This window comes from Stenella coeruleoalba (assembly GCF_951394435.1).
Source record: "Stenella coeruleoalba genome assembly, chromosome: 5".
Classification (NCBI taxonomy): Eukaryota; Metazoa; Chordata; class Mammalia; order Artiodactyla; family Delphinidae; genus Stenella; species Stenella coeruleoalba.
Genome location: NC_137150.1, coordinates 70,135,029 through 70,158,609, shown reverse-complemented (window position 1 = coordinate 70,158,609; position 23,581 = coordinate 70,135,029). Strand labels below are relative to the sequence as shown.

At 35.5% G+C, this 23,581-nt stretch overlaps 1 protein-coding gene across 4 annotated transcripts in view; it reads right to left on the bottom strand.

The window, feature by feature from the left end:
* Nucleotides 1-2,204: 2,204 nt before the first annotated feature.
* OPA1 (OPA1 mitochondrial dynamin like GTPase) overlaps nucleotides 2,205-23,581 on the bottom strand; it is a 97,234-nt gene continuing 75,857 nt past the window's right edge. For 2 of the 4 annotated variants that reach the window (XM_079921577.1, XM_079921578.1), the window contains 2 exons: nucleotides 9,002-9,076; nucleotides 2,205-6,972 (listed from right to left, as the gene is read on the bottom strand). In XM_079921577.1, coding sequence (XP_079777703.1) covers nucleotides 9,012-9,076 — 65 coding nt within the window. In that variant the 3' untranslated portion in view covers nucleotides 2,205-6,972; nucleotides 9,002-9,011. The remainder of the gene's footprint in view (nucleotides 6,973-9,001; nucleotides 9,077-23,581) is intronic. The other 2 variants (XM_079921579.1, XM_079921580.1) reach the window with 1 other exon arrangement.

The following is a 23,581-nucleotide window of genomic DNA, read 5'->3' as shown; positions in this document are numbered from 1 at the left end:
ATGTTAAGGGAAAATTGCAGAGTTTTCATTTTCACTCCTAAGGTCTGGGGTAGACCTGAGATTAGAAACTCCTTAATCTCAGTATCACCTTGTCCCCCAGGGCCCGGTAGGAAACCATCTCTGCAGGGGTTTCTATTCTTGTGGTGCAACAGAAGTCTCATATAATTAGGGAAAACCATCCTAGGGCATTTCTGTAAAGTTAGCTCAACTTGCACTTTCTAGGTATATCAGTGCCCTAATATACTCATAATTTTATAAATAAATTCATTTTCCTAAAAGTATATTTGAGAAAGAGCACGTTTTAGAAAGTGCGTAGGCTTGTAACCAGATTTGTTTTCCAATTTAGACTCTGCTAGTCACTGGAATGACCTTGGTTATTTAACTTTTCTGAGCTTATTTTCTCATCCATAAAAATGGAAATAATACTGCCCATGATAATGGATGCATAACATAAGACGTACTGGCTCCTTTGCTCTAGATTTCAGTTCTTTTCTTCAAAATTTAAAAGGAAAGTCAAAAACGTTTCACAGGATTAATCCTTGGCAAGATAGGATACTGACCATTAAAAAGGTTTCAGGGGGGTCTCTAGATAGATCCCCAAAGGCTCATGGCCAGCGAGACTACACTGTGTGCTGAGTCCCACTAAGACCTTTATACAGGCTCTTACTCAGGGGTGCTGCCACCCCTGCAATGGCTGTGCACCTTTTCTCCCAAAACACATCAAACACCGCCCCCTCGCATTAGCACCGCTCATGGCAGTGGGGAGGCGGGTTCACCGTCATTACTGGGAGTGTGCTGTGCTGTGCTGTGTTAAGGTATAGGTGACTCCTGGTTTTCACTACATATACGTTGATGGTAGACAAAAATGATATACATTCGGCACCCAGAGGGATTGGCTGTGAGCCAGGTGTGGTGGCACGTGCCGGTAGTCCCAGCTACTTGGGAGGCTGAGGGCAGGAGGATCGCTTGATCCCATGAGCTCCGCGCTGTAGTGTGCTGTGCCAATCGGGTGTCTGCACTAAGTTCGGCATCTGTATGGTGACCTCCCGGGAGTGGGGGACCACCAGGTTGCCTAAGGAGGGGTGAAGCGGCTCAGGTCGGACACGGAGCAGGTCAAAACTCCTGTGATCAGAGGAATTGGTTGTGTACCACTTGGAGCATCATTGGCTCAAGTGTGAGGACTTTTGACTTAAGCCCTCTAGACAAATACGACTTCTGTGTTAAGATGTATGGAAAAGAGAGATAAAAACAAAAATGGAACACAAACTAAGGGAGCAGAGAAATGGATAGGTTCATCCCTTAAGAGGTATATTAATTTCAGTATTTCCTGGTAGCTGAAGCAAAGAAACAGGTGAAGTCTTGAGTTCTCTTTGACAGAAGGGAAGCACCATATGCGTTTGTCTGTAGTGGGAAACTTTGCTGGCATTGACTTATCTAGTACCCCTTACTTTAAAGAACTTAAGTGATAACAGAGACATGTCATTAGATTTTACTACTGCAAAAGCTACTGTGTATTTGTCAAATAGGTGCATCATACAGTATTTGTCTGCGAAAGCCAAGGGCATAATACTAGATAAATTAAGAAGTCGGTAAAGGTAAGTAGTCCATGTAGTACTGCTTTCTGATGATTTGGCCTAATTCTCAGATAAACTTTATCAAAGCAAGAAGATGGAGTTAACCTATTCCCTACATACTTTCTCACAAATGTTAGAGGTCTCACAAGCTTCTGGCAAGTGTTAGATCACGTACACCATGAACATATTTTTTGACAAGTGGATAAAATTCTAATTTCCATGTTGTTGCTATGATTTAGTTACTTCAAGAGTAAGTAGCAGAATGGACATTCTGCTTTGAACTCTAAGCAGTGAAACTTGTATTCTTAACACAACCATAAGATATGCCTCTGTGGAGGCTGCTGACAGTTTCACTGGATCTTCAGTGAGGTCTATGGCCTATATATATATATACATATATATATATTTAAAGACGTTTTGCATTTTCTCAAATACTTGGATAGGAACCAGGCTACACCTGGGTTAATCAGTTAAAAACAAAACAAATAATAAGAATCCTTTACCACAAAGAATAAGGAACTGATTAAAAACATTTAAAAGCTATAGTTACCCCCTATCAGTGACCTGACCCCAAATGAACCTTAACACTGATCCTATAGAATGCGAACAAAACACACAAAAAGGTTTTCAGAGGGCGATCATATACACTCTCTCATTGTCAAGCTGGTAACAACTCTCATTTCAAGATACATATTTAACCCAATGCCTTATGATGTATGTTTTTCTTACCCTTATTTTATAAAACTGTCTTCTTCGGGCTAAAGATCACTCACATTTAAACAGTCCTGGCACTGTTCTGCTTTGCAACCTTTGACAACTTTTGGAGTACCTGTCTTAACTCTTTGAAGTTTTCTACATCTATCAGCTTAGTCTAATATGTGCAGAAATTATGACTTAGTTATCACAAATTGGGTATTTTATTGTTTAAATTTTATTGAAACAATAATTATTATTTTAAAACACATTTTGTAATATAATTAAATAATGCATCTGTATTATTTACAAGCACATGGTAGCTACTTCACTTGGACAAAGATATTAATTCTTCAGCTCAAAGTATTAGAAGAAAACACATAAATTACCCTATTAAATCTTCAGGAAGTAAATTCTTCAAACTTTCTTGACCCATGAAGATTTTGAACTTGAAGTGCACAAAGGATGAAAACAATTTAAAATGCAACCAGTTTGGGGGCCTCAAACTAGGATTGGTCTGTTAACGCTGACAAGTGAAATAACTGCTCATATAACTGAAATATGTTCTTCTGTATAAACCTTCTAAAGGAAGTCAAAGATTGTCTTGACACCTATTCACCAGAGATATACCACACTCCAGCTATTGTCTACCACTTATGGAAGCAATCATGAGTTTACAATCTTTTCCTGGTTTTGATTTTAGCCAACCACATGAATCCTGAAGACACACCCATGCTCTGCCTTATTTTACACATCTAATGATCACCAAATCTTTAATAAGCATCATTTATGAGCAAAGTTCTGGGAAGAATTATAAAATAAAAAATGGGAGCTCATAATCAGGTGGTAGATAGAATTAAGTGATCTTTAAGGTTCCTTCCAGTTCTAAGACTTAACGATGACTTGTTAGTAATCCTCATATATGACTGAACATGTTAGCATCATTAATGAAAATGATGGCCATGGACTTCCCTGGGGGTGCAGTGGTTAAGAATCTGCAGAAGACGGGTTCGATCCCTGGTCTGGGAAGATCCCACATGCTGCGGAGCAACGAAGCCTGTGCGCCACAACTACTGAGCCTGCGCTCTAGAGCCCACGAGCCACAACTACTGAAGCCCTTGCGCCTAGAGCCTGTGCTCCACAACAACAGAAGCCACCACAATGGGAAGACCGCGCACCGCGATGAAAAGCAGCCCCTGCTCGCCACAACTAGAGAAAGCCCACGCGCAGCAACGAAGACACAATGTAGCCAAAAATAAATAAATGTAAAAAAAGAAAGAAAGAATATGGTGGCCATGGCAGCAAAATGCAATTAAAAACATTTAAAAAATATATTTTACCAAAGAAAATACCAAAATGTATTGCAAAGTATCAAGACATGAAAAAGAGCATTGTTAGACCGTAAATTACAACTGTGCAATGGGAGGCATGTGAAATTCAAGCATTCAAAAAAGAGCTACATTTAAGAGGCTTGTAAGACCATGCATTTGGTTATACTGTGACGTCAAGTTATTTCCCTAGGTGCACAGGTTTCTCTCTCTCTCCCTCGTTAAAACAGAGACAACTTAAAAACTGTTCTCCAGTAAGAGAATTATAACATGATTTCAGTATCTTTAATTACTCATCTACACAAATGACCTTAGATCAAGCACAGGCAAAATATAAATTGCAGTAATATCTACACATAGTGTGAAGGTTTTTAAAAATAATACGAGTTCATTCATAGTGCGCAAGTAAAAACAAGGTTAAGTTTTAAATATTCAAACACAAAGCCATGATTATTCAAAAGGTAAGCATATTTATGAGCACATTTCTATACTGCTAAAGTTCCTGAAACTATAGCATATACCAGCTTAGAGAACTGAAATTTAAAAAACAATTACTTTGATCCCCTTTATTGGTAAACTAAAACACCATTATAATTTTTTAGCAGATAAATACCTCCAAAATAAATAAAAAATAAAATTATTAACTAGTTAAGGGATTTACCTTTTAAACCTACACTCTGAATCTTATCCATGTGTAAAATTCCCAAATTATAAGGTCAGGAAACACCACTCTCTGCAATGTTCCCTACTTATTTTTACACTATTCATTTGCATCTGGAGGCTAAATAATTTGTGGGAAGGAGTCTGCTGGAGTAAAGCCTGGAAAGAGGGGATAATACAAAGAAAAGAGAATATAATTAAGCCGCTAAGAAAGGCTGATTGCTCCGCCTATAACTAAAGTTCAGCTGAACTATAATTCAACCGTGAAGCTGCAAGAACTGCTTGTTTCCTGTCATGATTTGCCTACACAGTTTGATTTTTTAAATTGATACCCGGATGAGTAAATTTTAGATATAATCTATTTACAGTTGTTCAGTCTTCCATGCAGAGCTTTGTTCATTCTATTCTTTGCAAATTCTGACATGAAAAACAAATGATTCCTGGTCTGGTTAGAATTTAACTTCTGTATATTGAACTTGTTTTTATTTGTTAAATTTGTATACTTCTGTATAGTGATTTGTTGGTATCTGAATCATTTGTAAGTTCTGAACTACAGACACAATACACAGGGTTTACCGTTGAGAATCTGAATTTTATTTTTTTCTATTAATAACATCTGCATTTAATAAATACCTGGCTTTTGGGTGGGGAGGGAAGCATGCTTAGTGTGAGACTAGCCATAAAGGAAAAAAATGTATAATCCATGAAAGAAGTTGTATTACTGAGGAGGACGGGGAATATCTGGACTCTAATGTGGGATTTTAAATAATATTTTTATTATCTATTTATATATTTAAATTACAAATACTGATCTCAAAGAAATGGAGACATCCATCCTCCCTCCCCCACACCTTTCTTAAATTTATACAAAGAGATGCAATAGTAGTACTGACTTAACATCAGCCTTTTTGCTTGGGGGCAATCTGTAGAAATACAGCTGAGGGCATTCTTCCCTATCCATAGCTCACAGAAATAAACATGGTCCTATTTCTTTTTTTCTTTAGAAATAGATTTGTAGTTATAAAGTGGTTCTGTTTTACAACTGCAAAAATATTAATTAATCATTGCATGATGTTTGCTTCCATGAGGGTGTTTACCCACTGGCCAACACTGGTTAGAGGTAGTTAACCGGTAAGGTCATTTCCTAACCTTTGCACAGAACACGGGGGAGCTCTACTCCCTTTCCATTCACCCACTATCCCTAGGTCTGAAGGATACAGAAATGTCCTTGACTACTCAGCTCCCAAATAAAGTATACTGCTACTAGCTGCTTAAAACTGGATCTACTTTTCTTACCAACCAGTTTAAAACAAATATTTCCTGAATTCTCAATTTTGGAAATATTTTGTGGTATACTTTAACCTTCCATATTAAGTGTCAGATCTTGATAGAGATCACAATAAAGAATGTAGATGTTAAATTTAAAAAAAAAATGTGGGGTGGCAAGGGAACTGTTACCAAAACATAATTTCAAGAAAACTGTAAAATTAAGTAAATTGTAAAATAAAAACTGTCACACAATGGGCATTTTTATTAGAATAAAGGCTTAATGAAATGGCAGTAAAGAGCAGAGTTAAATGAGATAGACATTTAAAGTAAAAAATGGCCTATTTCTTTGCTTTAAAGTCCTTTAGCCAATAAAAAAAATATATATAAAAAATGAAAAGGATGTGAGGATATTATTGTAATTGAACTGCAATGAATTAAACTTTATATTTTTCTTTAAACATTCCGTGAAGAGGTGGATGGTCAACACTATTCTAATTGTTGAAATAATTTCTATTTAAAATACAGTCTTATGAAAGAAGGCTTTTTTCCTGAGGCCTAGCTAAAATGTTTGACAATAGTTGAAATTAGTCTAAATGAAATTAGTCAATTGATTATTCTTAATCTTTCCTATCCTATGTCACAAACCAACAGCTCTGTCAAATAGTAAAAAAAAACACTGTTAACAAGATAGCCTAGCTCAAGTATACAACATCCAAAATGAGTGAATTTCAAATGGGTAGAGAGAGTACAAAAACATCAACTGAAGCAAATAGGTAAGCCGCTACTCACTTAGCTTCTACGGCAACTTCTAAGCTGTCAATGAAGGGTTGAAATCTTTCACTGAATGTACACGGAATTGTAATACAAATTAACCTATTTGAGGGGTTTTTCTGTTAACTCGCTTTCTTTCATGAGATGAATATAAACTGAATTATCATGGTCAAATAGTTTCTGGATATAGAACATTACAGATACAGACAACAACTCAGCAGGTTACCATCAATTTATATACAATTGATAGCCTTTAGAAAATTGCCATCAGTTTTATTTCAAAACACCTAGCATTCTTTTCCTGGAAAAGAAACTGACATGGAGTAACATCAGCTAATGAGTTAGTTGAACTAGTGCCACTACAAATCAGACAACAAGCAGGAGAGCGAGCTTCTTATCTTCAAGGACTGAGCCTACTGGCCACACCAAGTTAAATTATCCCAGTTTGTCACTTTAATACAAAAAAATACAATGTTAATGCCATTTCCACTGCTTTCCCATTGAAAAGGCAGCTGATGGTTAAAGTGCCTCTAACACACATAAATCATTTTTATTCCATGACTTTATTTTATGTTTAGAAAGGTGGAATAGCAGAAGAAAAAAAAGGCAGGACAAAAGGCTCTGGAGTTTTCTTTCTTCAGATGTGTGCAGAGGTGATTATATTATGAGTAGGAGGTCTGTAAAAATAAACAGAATTTTCATTGATAAATTTAGGTCTAGGGAGACAAATGTAAAATTTCTAAGTAAATTTTACTACTGCATGATCATAAAAATGTTGAAGCTTAACTGCCTAAGTTTGCTAGTTTTATTAAATTTAAAATATCCACCACCAGAATATAAAATATTTTTTATCAAACATGATGTATGAATCAAATATTGGACTTCATCTTCAGCAAGTATCAGAATTGGTTACTGAAAATGATCAGGCTGAGTAACTCCATGCATCTTAAAACTGTCATTGCGGAATTATTCTTTAAGATGCTTGGTAACTTTTATTAAATGGTCAGAATGAAGCAAGGCTACAATTTTACCAGATTTATTCTTTTAAATGCACTTACAGGATACAAAATAGATCATCTGTCCAATTCACAGATATATGTAACAGTTCGTGGCATAGAGAGTAGAGACAAGTAGGGAACAAAGAAAGTTGGGACAATTTTCCTGTACACAGCTGGCCTCATAGGACTGCCCTGGCCTGCAACTGAGGCAGACACTCTGGCAGGAAAAGGCATGTTCCCAGCAGCAAGAGTAACTCCAGATGTCACACTGATCAGCTTAGGGAAGTGACAATGACTGTTCCGTAAAACACTGGTTGGCTGTGGGCTACCTTATTTCATTGAAAAGACAGAAACATACCTTATATTTTTAATGGGGTTTCTGTGAATTTTTCCCCAAAAAAACCATATATGTAAACAAAGACATCAAGTAAACTGGTGTTTATGAAGAGAATCTCCAAATCCAGAAGACTCTCAAAATGTTCCTAACGTTAACTACTGATAGTAATTATGATGATGAGGAAGACATCGTAACACTTTATGGTTTTAAAAGAAAATTTTCATACATTGAAGTTGTATAAAACATTTACAAACACAGACACTTAAAAACACTGAATTATGTTTGGTCTGAGTTAAAGATGATTGATATTTAGTTTCTAGATATATTTTTGTATACACCCATACACCAGTCTTAACTTATGCAAGAGACAAACAAAGTAACAAAGCATTATTCTAAAGCTTTTAACTCCTTCCTCTCTCATTCATTGCTGGTATACTGTTCTGAATGATGTTGGTCTGAGCTGTGCTTCCCTTTCTAGCTTGCTTTCTCAAATATATCGCCCCTACACTACAAGAAAGTAGGTAGTCTGATTTAAGGGCCTTTTCTGAACAGAATGCATCTAGGGAGAGAATGAATTTTTCACATTTCTACTTTCACTTCTGACTGTGTTGCAGGCTGCCTATAGTGTAAGGCTCACAGATAAAGTGCGTAATTAAATATTTCAAATTAATGATAAGGTCTTAATTATAGCATTTTCCCTTTCTCAACTTCTTCTATAAAAGACTTACTAATTATAATTCTTCAGCAATAATTAACAATTAACTCTGCTATTAAGAGAAGTCTTCCAATATACAATACTTTATTGGGAACTGCTTATAATGCCAGACTACAGAATTAAACAAGAGCCCATATATTCAGAAGAGTCCTAAATTCTACAGCTATCTAAGTTACTTTAAATTGAAAAATGGTTTATTTAAACGTTGAGAATAAGATTAAGAACAATTGTTAAAATTTTTAGTCAAGACAAATAAAAAGCTTTGCAAGTGAACATATACACAATTATCCATTGAATATGAACAATGAGAAATAAAACAATGAGAGCTAAAGCTCAATTCTTCACATACAGAAACTCTATGAGCCACCTGCACACTATGAAATATCTTAGCTTTATTGACCTTTCTTCTGTTCAAAGAGTTCTAGAGGATATTTTTAGTCTAGTCACAAGGCAATCAAGTTATTCAAAGGAACATCATACATACAAAATTTAGAATCTAGTTTCAGAAATTCCTCCTTTTTAAATTATTTAATTATATTAAGATTATTATTAAGGAACAAGTTGGATATAGTTAAATAGAATGATTATTAAAATAAGTCTAAAATATAAATTTTGTGTTTAGTCATTACCAACGCAGTAAGAGGTTTTTTACTCACTTATTACAATTTATTTCTCCTGATGAAGAGCTTCAATAAAAGCATCAAGTTTTTCTTGAATTTCTCTAACTTTCTCTGTGGAGATAAAAAGAGATAATAAATTAGTTAAAAACAAATTTATTTTTCAAAGGCATCACAAATCATAGAAGATAAATGGTTTGGGATACTTTAACGACTTGGGAAAAGGGGGGAAAATTACCTTAGCACCACACTCCATCTTATAGCCAAATAAAGTTCGAACAGATTATGTAATAGCAAGAGCTTCTAAATTTTTGGAAGGGGAGGAGCATGGGTGGGGGTTTGTGACAGATACCTTTGAGGATTTAATACAAGCTGTGGATCCTTACACAGAAAAATGCAAGTATAGATAAATATACCATTATGTATAGAATTTTAAGGAGTTGTCAGATTCTCTGGAGTCTAACCAAGGACTCACAGTTAGCATTATCTGGAACAGAGGAAAATATACAATAATGAAACCATTTTTTAAAATTAGAAGAGAATACAGGTGAGTATATAACTGGCCTTCAACTGGGAAATGACTTTCTAAGTATGAAGTAATGGGAAGAGTTACAAAGATCAACCAATATGACATTAAAATGTACCCTTTATATGTCAAAATGTCCTAAAATTGAACGGCAAAAGAAATTGTACAAAATATTTTCAACAAACGTGAAAAAGGAAATAACACTTTAAAAAATAAAAACGTACTTTGCTTGCTGTGAATGAGGAAAGGAAAGTTTAAAAACACCAGAACCACTGATGACAGATTTATTTTATTTGATTTTAGGTTTTCATGTTTATAGATGTTCAAATAAAATCTACAATTTCTCTCTGAAATATAAAAATTTCCTTCAAAATGTAAACTACTCACAGGACACACGCCTATCTCTTAATATTAAAAACAGAAGTCATGATTTATTCTACTTCACTAACCTAATCATGCAGCTCCCATTTTAAAATACAGGTTATAGTAAGCATGGTAACAAATATTTTTGTCCTGTTAACACAATTTAACATGTTGGTGAGAATTATCAATTAAAGTGAAATGACTGGTTCAAAGCTGGTGATCTAGAGGCAAAACTTCAAAGCATTCTACTTAGAGAAAAAAACATGTAAGAGGTATTAATAGTCAACATTTATATTTCCCCCCGCCCAGAACTTCATGCATACTTTATTTGTTGGCAGTTACTGAATGGCTGCATAGTGCAAAGCCTGAATAAGAATATTCTCACTCTCATAATGTTTATATTCTTTTTCAGATTTTTTTAAAAATTGACGTATAGTTGATTTACAACATTTCTATCTTTTAAAAGATACAAATTGTATCATTTAAAAATAAATAATCTGCAATTGAAGATATAAGTATCCCTTTTTAACAGTGAGACAGCATTTGTGATGAGTAGTCAATAAAAAGAACTATCCTTTTTGTAAATTCTTATTAGCATTGCAGGAACTCAACACAGCCTACCAGGGTTGCATATAAAGAATGTAATGTCTTCATCTTCTTTTTCCAGTAATTCAGCACTTCTAATTCTTGATATTAGACTGAGACTAACACACACCAAAAAAAGCCAGGGGAGGGGGATCCCCTATTGTTTTAATCAAATTATTTACTGAGAAAATATGATTTTAGTTATCACAAAGGCAGGAGTAACTCCTTATATATAAAAAATTAAACTCTTGGAAGTTTAGTTTGTACTTTTTGGTAGTATGTTTTGTTTTTTTTTGTTTTTAAACTAGCAGTCAAACCAGTAAACATACTTCCTTTCTCAAAATAAGGCCACATTTCTTATTTTAAAAATTATTTCATGTAGTTGCTTAGAAAGAGTTCACCTATTTTCTTCATTGAACATTTAGAGAATTCCAGATACTATAGGTCATCAGTTGAAGAATTTTTAAAGGGGGATGGGAAACAGGTGGAAAAAAGTTTTCTAAACTGTCTCAAAATTTTGGAAATGGATGGGGTCTTTAAAAAAACATCTAGCTTAAATAGCACAAAACATGGAAATCTAAACCAAGTGTTCAGAGCCTTAGCAGCTCTCTAACATTAGACTGAGAACTATTTCTACTTGGGAAAACTGTACTGTATGAAGAAAGGAAATCATTCTATCTGCTCCATGATCAGAGTACAATCAGGCAGCTGAACGGCCAGCTCTACCCATCCTTTTGCCCTGTCAATGACCTCTATGTTCAGCTGGACAGACTATCTGTGAGTGAGTGATACAGTAGCATCCCTCACAAGACACTGTTCAGAGCAAGATCTATTTGTATTGAAAGAAGCCAAGAGCCACTCTGATGCATGTGCCTAATTGTGGAATCTGAATCAAATTCAAATTCTTCTAAAATTAGAGATAAGTGATGTTTTATGTAAATGAAAGTTTAAAAAAAACTAATTAATTTAAATATGAAAACCACAGAATAAAAAATTACCAAATTTCCCTTTAAGAAGCTTTTATACAAAATATTTTATAATCGGAATATCAGGACACTGTACTGAAACCTCAAGAATGACACAAAACATTAGTAAGTTACTAGGAAGTAATGCGGGGAGAGGAGAGAAGAGGATGGAAGTAAATGTTAAAAGAAAAAAGAATAGTTGTGATAAATGTATCCTTTTAATACTAAATTGAAAAACACATTTCTTCATTCATTCCTTCACTTATACAATGTACTTAATGGAGTGACATGGGGACACACATTATACCCTGCCTTTGAGAAAAATTCCTTGCTTACTTTCTACCTCTCTCTAAGTCTGTAAGTGTCTACTATGTTTTGCGTGATGTCAGATCCCACATTTCATTTGGTCCTCATACAACCCAGCAGGTTTCACTGCCAAAGATGAGGACATTAAGCCTGGAGAGTTAGCCTTGTCCACACTCCTCCAGTTAAGAAACACATACTAGATCTGCTACCATATGCAGACTCTAAATGGTAACAAAACAAATGCTATTATTTCAAATGTATTTGGTGAAAGTTTTACCTTTTATGTAAGATAAGACATTTTGATAAAAATTAGGGAGTGAGATAGTTACTGAGCACCTCCTAAGTAGTTCTGTGCCTAGAAATGTCTAAAAAATGTATACTATGCTACCATACTCGGATGAATATTATTACCTCTTGAGGGGACTAGATCTATACACACTTGGAGAGACCCTTGGAGAACAATATAAGAGTAGGAAACTGGCCCAAAAACGTTTAGCATCTTCAGTGTCTACAACAATGTCTGACTCGCTATATATGCTCAATATTTGATAAATGAAGTTCCCAAAAGTATGGCATGGAAAATGAGGGCTATCGGTTATCAAGAAGGGAAAAAAAGCACTTAACGTGCTTCCTGGATGTTATGCCAGGATCACAAGAGCTAGAGCAAGTCTGAGAACAGGAGGCAGGGTATACACTGACAATGAAGCTCAAGGAAAGCTGGTGGGTCACCTGAACCACATAAAGCACCAAGGAACAGAGAATACTCAGGTCTTAGAACACAATAGCATTTTGTGGGGGCGGGGGGGGGAATAGGGGGTGGGGTGAGGGACAACTTAATTATTGCACCTTAAGAAGGCTAAAATATGCTGACTACACAAGCACACACAAGCATGATTTCATGCTTTGCAAGGAAGCTATATTACAAATAATATAGCAGCATTATTTTCCATATTTGAATTCATTCATTTTAAATTCTGATGTAAGGTTCCAGCACTGTCTTGTATACCAACTATGCCTCCTGGCTGCACAGAAAACTGAGTTATGTGTAAAAATCAAATTGGAATGTTAGCAACTAACACTTAACACTTTCTGATCCTTCCAAATTAATGTTTCACTATTACAGTGTTTTCAAATCCCCAAATATTACAGTATTTAATTTTTTCACCATTAGAACTTACTTTCCCACAGAAAAATGTGTATATATTAGCATGGCTAATTATAGAGCAAACTCCTTTTTCTATTAAATATTTGCAATAAATATTTATATAGTTAAAGAATTCTTATAAATTTGTGATTTACTTGATAAACTAAACCAACTCAGGAAGGGATTAACAAACTGCTATTTTTGTTACACTGAAATAGCCAATTCCACATGTAGTGAATACTGAGTCTACTTTCCATTTGTCCAATGTTTACTTAAAAGATGAACAATTTCAAACATCAATTCATTGTGCTTCTTGATTGAGTCATGAATATTCCCATAATCCCCAACTCATAAACCGTCAGTCTCAGTGAATGAAGTTCCTTCTCTTTTTTCTTTTCTTCGGATGACTTGACACTCATTCATGTTTTGGGTCTCTTTATCTCCACATGAAATGATACTGCTACTCTCATTTTTTTTTTTGAGACTTCTGATACTTGCTCTAAAAGTCTCAAATATAGACTAATCTGTAATTAGGATTTGAATACACTGTGAATACCAAAAGGCCAAACCCGGGAGAAGGTTCACTTCAGTGGTTAATAACAGTTTAGAACAGGAACAAAGAATCACACACAAAACACTACCACATGAACTGAAATAAACCTTTTACAGCTTTTGATCTTTTTAGAGAAAGCATAAAGAAACGAGCTGCAAACTTACTAATGCAGTGTATTTTAAACAAACCACACATCCAAAGATCCAAATGTACCTTAACAGAACTGCTTCATAACATACTGCATACACATTTTGTACCAAGCTTGAGGACACCTTGTAGGTGAGATTTTGCTATAAAAAGCTGTTCACTAAAAGAAGGAACACTTCTTATTATGTTATATATGTTGCTCCTAAACAGGCTTGCTTTTCATTAGACAATTACACTGTAAGTGCTCTTTAGAAATTCAGTATCTAAAGGAATCATCTAGGGAAACAAGCAAAGAAAAACAACAACAAAAAAAAGTGAATAATAGACCAGATTCAAGAGTCTCAAAACTACAGTCGAAATCTTAGACTTGGCACAAGAAAAGATGTACACCTCTTACAGCTGAAAGGAAGAGCCAAAGAGATACAGAGTCAAAGATGTATAGCTAATTCTAACACTTATCTTCTGAATCTTGGCCCTGTAGTGTTTTTTCCCTACAAATAGGTATGATTATTTTTAAACAGACTCATTAATGAAGACAAACAGTATACTTTTGCTTGTTAGAGAAGAAGGAGGCATCGTTTCCTATGTCCTGGAAAGCTGTTTGAGACTTGGACAGTAATTGTAAAGCTGGGTGGGGTCCCAGACTTCCAGGAGTCTGTGAGGTGGAAATAGAGTTCTCTGGGTTATTTCCATTGTTTCAAAAGTTCAAATGGATATCTTTGTTTGGGCCAGAATTACATCAACTCTTGTAACAATTAGTTATTTAGGCTGATTAAAGATATAATTGCAATTTTATGTTTCAAACTAAAACTGTGTGCATTGTAGACAAATCCTATAAAACATGGACTTCACAAGAGTATACAATAATGAAAGGAGTGTTTGATGAAAAAAAAAATGTTAGGAATCCCTGGTCTAATGCCCCTAACAATCAATGGAGTAGTTATTTCATATGACTTTTTATCAAGATGAGAACATAATGTATTAACAGGTATACGATAACGTGATCAGGGGAACTAAGTTTCTAGTCCTGGTTTTGCCTTTAATCTTACAACTGCAGACAAATCACGGTGCTAGTTTCTTTATCTCTAAAATGAGGGAATCAGTCTAAAAAAAGACCATATTACTTTAAAATTTAGGACTGAAATGTACTATTCTAACTGATCATGTTTTAATTGTACCTTTTAAAACTTGTAAATGGTCTTTTCTTTGTTCTTTAGTATCTTTTTATTTGATGTTAAGCTCCTAGTAAAAAATGCAACCACAAGTGATAATATTATTCTCATAGGGTTACAGAATTCATTTTAGAAAGATCAGTTTTATACTGTTTTTCTTCCCCCGGGAATCAACGTGTGACTGTTTGTATGAATTACCTACTTACAAAAAAGCCTGTCATTTAAAATCACTCAGCAAGTGCTCCAGCACTTGCTATGTAATAGATGCCCATGAATATTCATTCATTGCTCATTCATTTATTTATTGGTGAGTGATCTGACTTAACCAATACTTAATCCAAACATTAAAGATGATTATTTTAAAAATTTGCTATTTCAGACCCCAAAACAATATGATTTAGAAAGAAAGCTGCCATAATAAAGTCTGTGAAGTAAATTATAATTTATGTCTGCTGAATGTATAAACAACTCAAAGTGACTTGTGAATAAATTCAGCCTAAATTTTAAAAACAACTTTAACTGAGCATTTCTACCAGGCTCCTTTCTGGCTAATCAAAACCTCTTAAAAAATACTTTCTTGAATTTTGAAGTCTATTCTCCAAAAGACTTTAGTATGGATGAACAAAGAGTAGCTTTATACCCAGGCCTTTATATTGGTTAGGCCCTTAAACTTTCATAAATAGATGGCAACCCTAATTTCATCTCAGCTATTAATTCTTATGGACCTGCCCTTAACCAACAGTCACACCATTCCAGGCGCTTGTCAGTGTCAACCAGTGTAAAATCTTCAACTTTCTCTACCTGATACTTATTAAAAGGCTCAGTTGCAAGAAGAAATCACATTTATGGAAAATTGTATGGGGGATATATAATTCATCTATTTCTCTAGATGCTATATATTTCATCTTTAGATAAGCCAAACCAAATAGCTATTTATTTAGATGGCATCATTCTGATTTTGTCCAGAATTGCTTGTTACTGGCCTACACTGAGGAATGTTACAATAAAGAGCCCCATGAAATTCATGATTATGTGCAGTCATTTGATTCAGTATATCATATAACTCAGTGTTCCTCTTATGAGGACTAGTGACTTTTCTCTCAGGTGTGTGTACCAGGTATATCTATGCTTCAACTAAGCAACTGCTGTGCTGTTGTCTGAGAGCTACCATAAATCATGTAATCAACTCTGTTTTCCATTTTGCATCAGCTACTGAAAGCAACTCCCCCTAAAACGAAGTTCCCCTGCAGGGCTTATGATTAACCTCTCTACCCGAAACTTTATCCCTTTTCTTGTCCCGTCCCTGTCCCCCTGAAGATTGAGAAGTAGCAAAGAAAAGAGGGGACTGAAACCGAGCAGGACCCCACGGAGCATTCCCCAGGTACAAGGCCCTCCATGTCCCCTGTTTCGTGTTTGACCTTCCCTGAGTTCCAAAGAGCAGACTCACGCAGTTAACGATTAGAACAGAGTCACAGGACTCCTAGTTCCTCTGGAAGGGATGTAGATGACAATCTGACGCATATCTTGTTGTTCTGTGGAAACTAAGACGCCATACCCAGTGGAGGAAGGTGACTACATGCTGTCGGCAAGCAAGTAGACCCCAGACTTCTTGGAACTGGAAAGTTGATGACTGAGATTCCCTAAACATCATCCTGTTACCTCACCACCAGCCAATCAGAAGAATGTCCACGAGCTGATCAGGCACCCTGTGAACTTCACACTTAATGGTTGCCTTTAAAAACCGTTCCTGAAAGCCAGCACGGAGTTCAGGTCTTTTGAGCACGAGCTGCCTGCTCTTGCTTGGGGTCCTACAATAAATGCTGTACTTTCCTTCACCACAGCCCAGTGTCAGTTGATTGGCTTTGTTGTGCATAGGGCGAGTGGACCAGAGTTCAGTTCAGTAACACTACTAGGAAGCTCAGGGCCAGATATGCAGCTTGCTTATAGCAAAGTACGCAGAACCCTTGAGCACCAATCTTATCCCAAATTTCACATTATTTCACTTGCCTGGATTTTCTCTTCCCTTCCACCCAATTTTTCCACGCAAGTATTTTTACTTTTTGCACAGGGTAGATCTTTACAAGCTGCCTCAAAATGTTTGGGGAATAAGGCAGGGAATTAAACTAACAAGCTAGTTTGCAGAAGATATACCACTAGGTAGCTGATTCATATAATATACTATAGTATTCTAAAAATAATCTTTTTATACTGGTAATACTTTTAAAATCAGTAATTTAAGAACATTTTGGGAGGACAATATTTGTCACATTTAACCTTCTATGAATAATCCCTACATGAGAGAAAAAAATAAATTATTCTTATTTCTGCTCAATTCTCGGAAAACTCAATGATATAAAAATCTATATTTAAAGCCATTATTTTCAGCAAAAGAAAAAAACCATACAGTTTTATGGGATTCATGATCGTCTTTTTAAATGTGAATGTTAGATAGATTCTACCGTAAGATTATAATTGTCTCCTGTGAATTATTTTATTCTGTATCCAGTACATAAAATATTCCATATTCGTTACACCTATCAACTCATATTATGATGAAAAAATATTTAAGTTATTTTATGTGGTAACTCATTAATGATACATTTTTTTTCTCAAAAAAGTTTAAGTAAATACACTATTTCAAAATGAATACATTTCTTTTTCTCTCCATAAAAAAACCTAAATATCACTACAATTTAAAAACTATGATATAGGTAAGTAATCGGGAAAGCTAAAAAAGTGTTAGCATAATGACCAGTAAAATATTCAGTCCCAAACAATTAAGGTTTTAAAATAATTCATCATTTTTTTTCTTTTCTATTTTCCTCTTCTTAAAAGCATATTTTACTCTGAATTTTGTTAGGAGGGAAATTGAAACATTTTAAGAGAAGGAAAACCACCCAGGCAGCCCTTAAAGAGACAGGACATCATTTATCACCTGAAAAGACAGATTTATAAGAAGAGGGCCCTTTCTGTTCCTTTAAGACTGCAAAACAGATGGGAAGTGAATGGACAGTCAATGGGACAAGAAAACACATGGGAGGTGCCGCTGTATGTATGTTCCCAGCATAAGAAAGAGGTCAAGATTGTAACTGCATGACTGGGTCCTGGAAAGGGTCTTTCTTCAAGCTGTTACAAAGACAAAACGCTGTTCCTCATCCTGCTGTCAAACTGTTATAAATATTGGTTTGTCAAAAGACCTTCAGTGCTGAAATTTTAAAAAGGAGGTGTAACAGATGAATGAATCATGAGAATGATTCTTAAACAGTCAGCTCATTAATGTAATTTTAAAAGTAAAAGAAAATAATACAAGAAGGGAGAATGTAATTCTGATTTATGAGCCAAACTGAAAGTTTATAAGAAAAAAGTATGGAATTAAAAATTGCAGACTTTAATAAAGTTATGAATTAAGTGAGATGAAAAACAAAAATGTAATACAATTATATCTCTCTTTTTTTTTTTTTTTTTCTGGTACGCAGGCCTCTCACTGTTGTGGCCTCTCCCGTTGCGGAGCACAGGCTCCGGACGCGCAGGTTCAGCGGCCACGGCTCCGCAGCATGTGGGATCTTCCCAGACTGGGGCACGAACCCGTGTCCCCTGCATCGGCAGGCGGACTCAACCACTGCGCCACCAGGGAAGCCCCAGTTATATCTCTTAAATAAGATGCTACATAAGGACAAAGTATTATTAATCTTATCACAAGGAGAATTAATAGGCATTTGTGTTTTTTTAGGCTGATTTCATGTTTTCAGTTATTTCTCACTATAACCCTATAAATTGATATCATTACTGATATTGGTTCCATAAGGCAGAATAAGGCTCAAAGACATAAATGCAGCTTCAGAATTAATTTCATGCATTCAGTAATTTAGAAAATCACCTTTAAATTATAAATCACAATTTCTTTTTTTCTACAGAAAAGAAATAAAATTGAAATAGCAATAAGAATGCATAGATGGATAAGCCTGGGTTATCTTTTTTGAAGAATGAAACCATTACACATTTCTTTAGGAGACAAACTCATTGTTCTCGAGTTAATGATTAGTTGAACTAGGAGAGTAGACTCTAAAAATAACACATTGAAAATAATATAAAAAAGGAAGCCAAACTATATGAACTTGGTTATCTACAGTCACCACTAGCACAAACCCAGACTAAAAATGAACAGAATCCCAAAACAAATCTAAAAAGATACTATCTCTGACACATGTTGTTAGCCCCAGCTTTGCCATAAATATTTATGTAACTGGCTAAATCATTTCCCTTAGTGAACATCAACTTCCCCATCTGAACAATGGGGATAATAACTTACAAGCCTTATACGCCTTTAGAAGAAAAACACAGCACATGGTGTAAAGTGCAAAGCTCTATACAAATTTAAAGCACATATATAGAGTTCCAAACAGGATTTAATTTGGATTCCAAAGTACCAAATGATGCAGTTACATGAGAATACTTTCTATTCCTAATGCTTGCCTGGCTCATTGCTTTCCTGATTGTCAGCAATCTCAGTAGAAGTGAGAATAAAAGATTACAAAGTTAAGAAGAGAGTGGACGGTTTAAAGTAGAGGCAGCAGCCAAACATTCAAAAGTTTTCCTGTAGACTTCCCAGGTGGTGCAGTGGTTAAGAATCCACCTGGCAACGCAGGTGACATGGGTTCGATCCCTGGTCCAGGAAGATCCCACATGCCGTGGAGCAACTACGCCCATGTGCCACAACTACTGAGCCTGCACTCTAGAGCCTGCGAGCCATAACTACTGAGCCCGTGTGCCACAACTACTGAAGCCTGCACGCCTAGAGTCCCTGCTGCGCAACAAGAGAAGCCACCACAATGAGAAGCTCACGCACTGCAACGAAGAGTAGCATCCACTCGCTGCAACTAGAGAAAAGCCTGTGCGCAGCAACAAAGATCCAACGCAGCCAAAAATAAATAAATAAATTTATTAAGGGAAAATAAGTTTTCCTGTGTAAAAGAGAATCACGATCAAAAGCAGCTGGAGTACACAGAAGAATCAATCTAGTAATTTTAAGATAGGAATGATTTCAGCATCTTTGAAGAAAGAGAGACATAATGAAGGTACAAGTACATATAGGAAGTGCCAGGGTCCTGAATACAGGTGGAGATTAACTTTAAAAGCAGAGTGATTTTTAGTACATGTTTTGTTACTATATAGCCTCTGGAATCCCTGACCTATTTAAAGCAATGGGTACCATAGGTTTTATTTTTACTAATGCTGCTTATTCCTCTCAGGGAATCTTTTTGAAATGTTTGTATGAAGAAAAGAAAGAGAAATTGAGCCTACTTGATAGATGAGAAACCAGAAATAGGAGCAATGACAACAAATTGAAGATTTGGGGTATAAGAGGAAGCCAGCCCAAGATTTCTTCATGAAAAATGTGTTCCAGAAGTGTAACAGAAATTATGTCCCTAAGATCCCATTAAAAATTTTGTTAGAATACAATGTTACAGTGGTTATATCTCGGCAGTGGTAATAGTTTAAAAAATTCTGCCATCTATATCTTCTAACTTTATACAATGCATATGCACTAGTTTTGTGATAAAAAAGATTAAAACAAAAACACCTAAAATTCTGGTAGTTGTACTGGGTGAAGACAGGTACACATGACACAGAATATGAAGTGGTACCAATAAAAGGAGAGACTAAAAAAAGACCTGAATTCCTTGGCCCAGAAAAAAGATCTAACTCAAAAGATTAAAACTAAGGAACAGACTGAAAAAGTTCTTCTAAGAGAAATTAAAATGGACTAATTCCATACACAGTAGGTAACGACGAAGCAGAGAAAATCTGTCATCTTTAATGGGCTGCACAAGTGTGAAAACTTCACCAGTTCAAGAAAGATTTCAATTCATTCACAGGTGACAGATCCAGGAGGGGCAGTTACTAGAAATAGGAAGAATTCAAAGTGAATCCCCAACCACAAAGGATGATACGATGATAACCAATTACTATGTGGCCCCATGAAATGTCTCTTGGTGTCACAATTACCAAGAGGTTATTTGGGAAGATATCAGTCACTTTTAAAATTGATCATATCATGAATCAGCTTAATCATTTCTATGAATGTGATAATTAAGAATATGAAATTTCTAAGGTAATTTTGAATTATGCTCATTTGGAAAAAGAAACAGTTTAGAAATGTATAAAATGGTAAAGAAATTAAAATTTCTTTTGTCCTCAACCCCTCCTGCAACTATCCTGAGAACCCTCTTTCACAGAGGTTACCAGTTCAGTGTGCATCAATTTGTCCTTCAAGACAGTTCTCTTTTTTAAAAAATGTATTCATATCTTGTTTAGTTTTATTTTTTAATATACTGTTCCACAGATCAATGGATTGTTTTGCAATTCGATTTAGTTTTCAATAACTAGATTCCATCTTTTTCCATCTTAGAATGGAGAGAATACATAATTAAAAAAATAAAACAAATCAAAGTTTAATCCAAAACGTAAAGATACTATTTCATCCTAAAGTCTCACTGAGGGAGTGGTAAGCATTAATAACAAGGGAAAAACAGCCTCATTTCTAGCTTTAAAAATGTGCACTGTCTTTTTTATACATAATCATATATACACAAGCACATAATACATAACACATAAATAGAAACCACTTTAAAATGATCAACAAAAAATTCAATCCATAAATTACTGAACAGCCCTTTCCTATCTTTATTCTCACTTTTAATCAGTTAAAATGTGAGTTTAAAGCAAAAAGAATATACTTGCTAGTAAAGCATTGAATAACAGTAGCCTGTAAAAGATTACAGGGAAGTAAATATCCTTTTAATCTTGTACCAGTTTATCAATATCCGTCAATGTTGTCTTTAAAAGACAGACTTAGGGCATGAAAAATGTGCTTGATTGTAAAAGCCCCATTTTGAGTCTGAATTTCCTCATCAATGACCTGGAAAGCACACAACTCGGACTCATCGTGTGGAATTGCGCATGTAAATAACTACTCCTCTAACACACAGGACTCTCCCTGAGGATTACTTTATTCTTTGTGTCAACTCACTCTCTCTCTTTTTTGGACTACAACACAAAGGCAGAGTCTACTTCGTCTCTGCAGACTCAAGGTAAAAATAATCCTTCACTCTCTTCCTTAGCTGCTTTGTCAATTTCACCTTACTAGGAAAAATATTCCACAAAGGCAGAAGTTAAAAATTCAATCACTTTAACCCTGAGAAGACACCTTAAAGAGCTCAAACACTGATAACATAAAACAGAAAGCTATTTATTCTGTAGTGAAGAAAAGAAACATTCTAATCTTCCCATTTTTCAAATATACTCACTTCTACTAACCATTCCAGAAAGTGCATAAATGTCAAATAGAATAAAAATATTCCAATCGACTTAAAAATTCCTAATAAACACACACACAAAAATGAGTGTTTCGGTGAACTGGGTGGACCGGGGATTAGGACATCCCTGGTGACCTAGAAAGAAGTAAGAAGTGGTTCTGCTAGGGATGAAAGCTAGTCGCAAGATGCCAGCAAAGGAATGTGTGGGTACAGGGGTGAATGTAGCAAATGCGAGCTGCTCTACAAGAGAAATGAGGTGGCAGTTTTCTGGTGAGACAGAGTGGAAGAAAGCTTTCTTCTCCCTCTTTTTTAAGTTAAGAGAAGGGGGTAATGAAGAGCCTGTATTAAAACGTCATGATCCAACATTCAGCAAACACATTCAATATGACATACAAAATATGGTGAATTTATGAAAGAAGCAAATGGCTTTGGCAGAATAGATCAATCATAATAGACATGAAAACATTTTTTTCTTCAATTGGTTATTTTGGTTGATCTACAGTTGTCTATAGTGGGAAGCCTGCCTTCTGCTCAATTAAACAACACTGGCAGTACCTCAGTAAGGTTTTTAACCACTGAAGGAAGTTAAATAAGCAGGGAGGAGGAAAAACACTAGCTCAGGACCAAGAGATAATAATGATGTATAAGAAGGCACAGTGAGAGACATAAGAAAAAAAGAGAAAGAGGGAAAGGCTGCTTAGAAGTGTGCTAGAAGCCAGGAGAGATGAGAAAGCAGTACTGAGTGCCTGTAATTACTGGCCAAAAAACCACAGTCACAGTATGTAGGTATAAATGATGCCACAGAGATTATGGTTTTTACAGTTGCCTAGGTACCTAGAATTCTACAACTCAATGCTACCCTCTCCTCCTTTAAATCCCTTTAAAATTCATTTTCTTTGGTTATGTCTACAGAAACAAATGAACATGCTACTATAGATAATAGTTCAAATAACAAATTTTCAATAGTCACATGATTTATCAGACTCTACTAAAAGAAGATATATGTCGATTTCATGCCCATTAATAAAAATAACAGACTGTGCCGCTGTAAGCATGAAGAACTCTCCAGAGAACTGGTGCGGGGGCAGAGTGGGTGGTGGCGGTGTGTGGCAACAATCGCCTGTGGAGACTTGGCAAAATACGCATGCCGTAGCCCTACCTCGGGAGAAACAGTTTAAACACATGACTTCCCTTTTCTACAGTTTTAAGTTCCAGATTCTGAGTACAATAATCTTTCTAGGATGATTTTCAGTCTCACACTACTTCGTGGCCACGGGTTTCATCCATCAAGGCCCTCAAGGATTCCGCAAGTACGGCAGAAGTTTAGGAATGCGGAGGAGCCAATGAAAATTAAACTCAAGAGTATCTTGCTATTTTTCTTTCCTAAATAAAGAACAACAAAATTATTCTTGCTGAAGCTTCTCCCATCTAGATATTTCCTGACTACTTTTTATCCCAGTTTTAACATGGCATGAAGACATTTCTTAACTCTCTTATAAACTAGAATTATATCTCAGAGATAACGAAGGTACTTATTCTTCT